The sequence below is a fragment of the Salvelinus sp. IW2-2015 genome, unplaced genomic scaffold, assembly GCF_002910315.2.
Source record: "Salvelinus sp. IW2-2015 unplaced genomic scaffold, ASM291031v2 Un_scaffold1216, whole genome shotgun sequence".
NCBI classification, from domain to species: domain Eukaryota; kingdom Metazoa; phylum Chordata; class Actinopteri; order Salmoniformes; family Salmonidae; genus Salvelinus; species Salvelinus sp. IW2-2015.
The window spans coordinates 230240-233489 of NW_019942783.1; the positions used below are offsets into that span (position 1 = coordinate 230240).

A 3250-nucleotide genomic window follows, 5' to 3' on the forward strand; every position below is an offset into this window, starting at 1 on the left:
TGAGTATGTGTGCATGCATATGTCTTTCAGTGGAGGCTGGTGGGAGGAGSAATAGCAGGACGGGCTCATTGTAATGGCTGGAATGGAATTAATGGAAYGGAGTCAAGCATGTGGTTTCCATATGTTTGATACCGTTCCATTGATTCCGTTCCAGCCATTACAATGAACCCGTCCTCCTATAGCTCCTCCCACCACCCGCAACTGGTGTGTGTGTGTACGTGCGTGCATGTGGGGGGGGGGGGTTTCCAGCAATACCACACCACAGGTAGTCCCCATGGTGATGCACTGACCAGCTGSCTGCAGTGCAGTCAGTCATGATGTAATGTTTGTCCAGTTCTTTTCCCTCCTCACTCTCTCCAGTTCAAAGATCAKGCGTGGTGGAGTGACCAGGTGTTCACACAGGGTATAAAAGGGATGGCAGCGGTGACAGGCGGGCACTGGACAGACAAGCAGYACACACTACAMGGGCTGCACAGAGACCTCACACCTCTTGACTTTATCGGACAATACACACAGAACTATGGTACTGCCAGCRGGCATCTCAGCAGACACCTCTGCTCTTCTGACATAGGGTATCAGACACAGCAGCAGCTATAGACTAGTTGTCGTAACGTTAGTGTGACTGTCAGATACAGTGAACTMGAGAGCAGCCATGGACACCGTCCACGCCTATGGGGTTGGCACCACACGATACCTCCAGACTCACTACAGGGACACGCAGAGCTGGTTYCTGTTTGTTTCCATGGCAGCTGACCTGCGGAACACCTTCTTTGTCTTCTTTCCTGTGTGTTTCCACCTGCGGGAATCAGTGGGGGTCAAGCTGGTCTGGGTGGCTGTGGTGGGAGACTGGCTCAACCTTATCTTCAAATGGTAGGTGACTGCTAATACTAATACTAATCACAGTGCTCAGATGCTAAGATAAAGAATAACAATATAATATGTATATTTCCAGGATGAAAATACTGCAGGTTCCGAATGTTTTAACTATGCTATGAGAACGATCCAACAGATGATCCCTCCAGTGCGTATGTTGCCAGAMAGAGGAGGATTCAATATGTGATACATGATGTATTACTCTCTCATGTCTACACAGGATCCTGTTTGGCGAGCGTCCCTATTGGTGGGTTCAAGAGACTCCTTACTATGGCAACTCATCAGCGCCACAAATTGAGCAGTTCCCTATGACCTGTGAGACTAGTCCAGGTGAGTTCCTGTTTGTCTGCTGCTGGTGGCAAAACCACTTTCCCTTCTGGAGAATCCATGCAGTATATTCAACTCAAATGAATTAAACTCAATTMTTTTCTTTTCTTTTTWCTTTTTWAAATCTTTATTTAACTAGGCAAGTCAGTTAAGAACAAATTCTTGTTTACAATGATGGCCTACCARAAGGCAAAAGGCCTCCTGCGGGGACGRGGGCTGGGATTACAAATRAATTAAATAAAAATATAGGACAAAACACACATCACGGCAAGAGAGACAACACAACAACATAGCATGGAAGCAACACATGACAACACAGAATTGTAGCAACACAACATGGCAGCAGCACAACATGGTAGCAGCACAAAACAGGGTACAAACATTGGGCACAGACAACAGCACAAAGGGCAAGAAGCTAGAGACAACAATACATCACGCAAAGCAGCCACAACTGTCAGTAAGAGTGTCCACGATTGAGTCTTTGAATGAAGAGATTGAGATAAAACTGTCCAGTTTGAGTGTTTGTTGCAGCTCGTTCCAGTCGCTAGCTGCAGCGAACTGAAAAGACGAGTGACCCAAGGACGTGTGTGCTTTGGGGACCTTTAACAGAATGTGACTGGCAGAACGGGTGTTGTATGTGGAGGATGAGGGCTGCAGTAGATATCTCAGATAGGGGGGAGTGAGGCCTAAGAGRGTTTTATAAATAAGCATCAACCAGTGGGTCTTGCGACAGGTATACAGAGATGACCAGTTTACAGAGAAGTATAGAGTGCAGTTCGATTCAGTTGGATTCCATTCATTTCACAAWTTTTTTTTCAAGCAAAACTGTACTTGACAGCAGTTCTCCTCTCACAGGAAGTCCGTCGGGTCATGCCATGAGTGCTGCAGGGGTTTACTACGCTATGATCTCATCACTCCTCGCCATCCTCCTCAAGGGACATGGGTGTCACATYAAGAACTGGTAAGAGGACAAATTCTATGTTGTATATCAGAGTTTATCTGCTAGACACAAATATCTAGATTGAATGATCCAACTCTGCTAAGTARGTGACTGTGTGTCTTTCCTCGTGTGTGTGTGTGTCAGGTGTGTMCGCGGGACCCTGTGGGCTGTCTTCTGGTATGTGCAGGTGTGTGTTTGCCTCTCCAGGGTTTTCATCGCTGCCCACTTCCCTCACCAGGTTGTCGCTGGGGTCGTCACAGGTCAGTGGAGAGCCCCAACTCTTATACCAAMTTCTAAATCAAACCCTACACCCTWYCCTGTTCAGAGGGTGAATGGGCAAGACAAAAGATTTAGGTGTCTTTGAACGAGGTATGGTAGTAGGTCCCTGGCGCCTTTGTTAGGTGTTTTCCCAATTGAGAACATGCAAGTGAAAGCTGGGAAAGAACTTCTATTTGACAAGCCTGTCCGTTTTCCTAGGCATCCTGGTGGCGGAGACCTTTGACCGGGTCCAATGGATCTACAGGGCTAGCCTGAGGCGCTACATCTACACCACCCTCTCCCTGCTCTCCTTCGCTGTGGGCCTTTACCTGGGCCTCAGGGGCCTGGGGGTGGACCTGCTCTGGACCCTGGACAAGGCCCAGCGCTGGTGCCAGCGGCCCCAATGGGTCCACATAGACACTACACCCTTCGCCAGTCTCCTGCGMAACACCGGCACTCTGTTAGGCCTGGGCTTGGGCTTGCACTCGCCCCTCTACGCCGAGGCCCGGAGAGTAGGCGGTGGCGCCACCTACAGGCTGGCATGCGTGGGCGTCACACTGCTGCTGCTCCACCTACTGGACTCATTCAGGCCACCAGCCCACACCAGGGCTCTGTTCTACCTGCTGTCCTTCTGTAAGAGTGCYACTGTGCCCCTGGCCACTGTGGGCATAGTGCCCTACTGCGTGGCCGGGGCAGCGGGACGGAACGGAAAGAAACACCAGTTTTGAACTAATTCAAACTTATTGTAATTCTGTGAGAAATGCCCTTAAGGGACAGACAGAGGCGGACTGTCATAGGAGAAGCAGGAATGTTCACCCCAGTTGAAAGAGCTTGAAGGTCGGTCAGTAGACA

General features: G+C 49.4%; 1 protein-coding gene across 1 annotated transcript; it reads left to right on the plus strand.

The window, feature by feature from the left end:
- Nucleotides 1-335: 335 nt before the first annotated feature.
- On the plus strand, nt 336-3244 carry LOC112070087 (glucose-6-phosphatase catalytic subunit 1). The gene is made up of 5 exons (XM_024137496.2): nt 336-870; nt 1094-1203; nt 2056-2161; nt 2285-2400; nt 2618-3244. Exons 1-5 carry the CDS (start codon nt 653-655, stop codon nt 3124-3126), a joined length of 1059 nt encoding a protein of 352 aa, XP_023993264.1. The 5' UTR covers nt 336-652; the 3' UTR covers nt 3127-3244.
- The last annotated feature ends 6 nt before the right edge of the window (nt 3245-3250 follow it).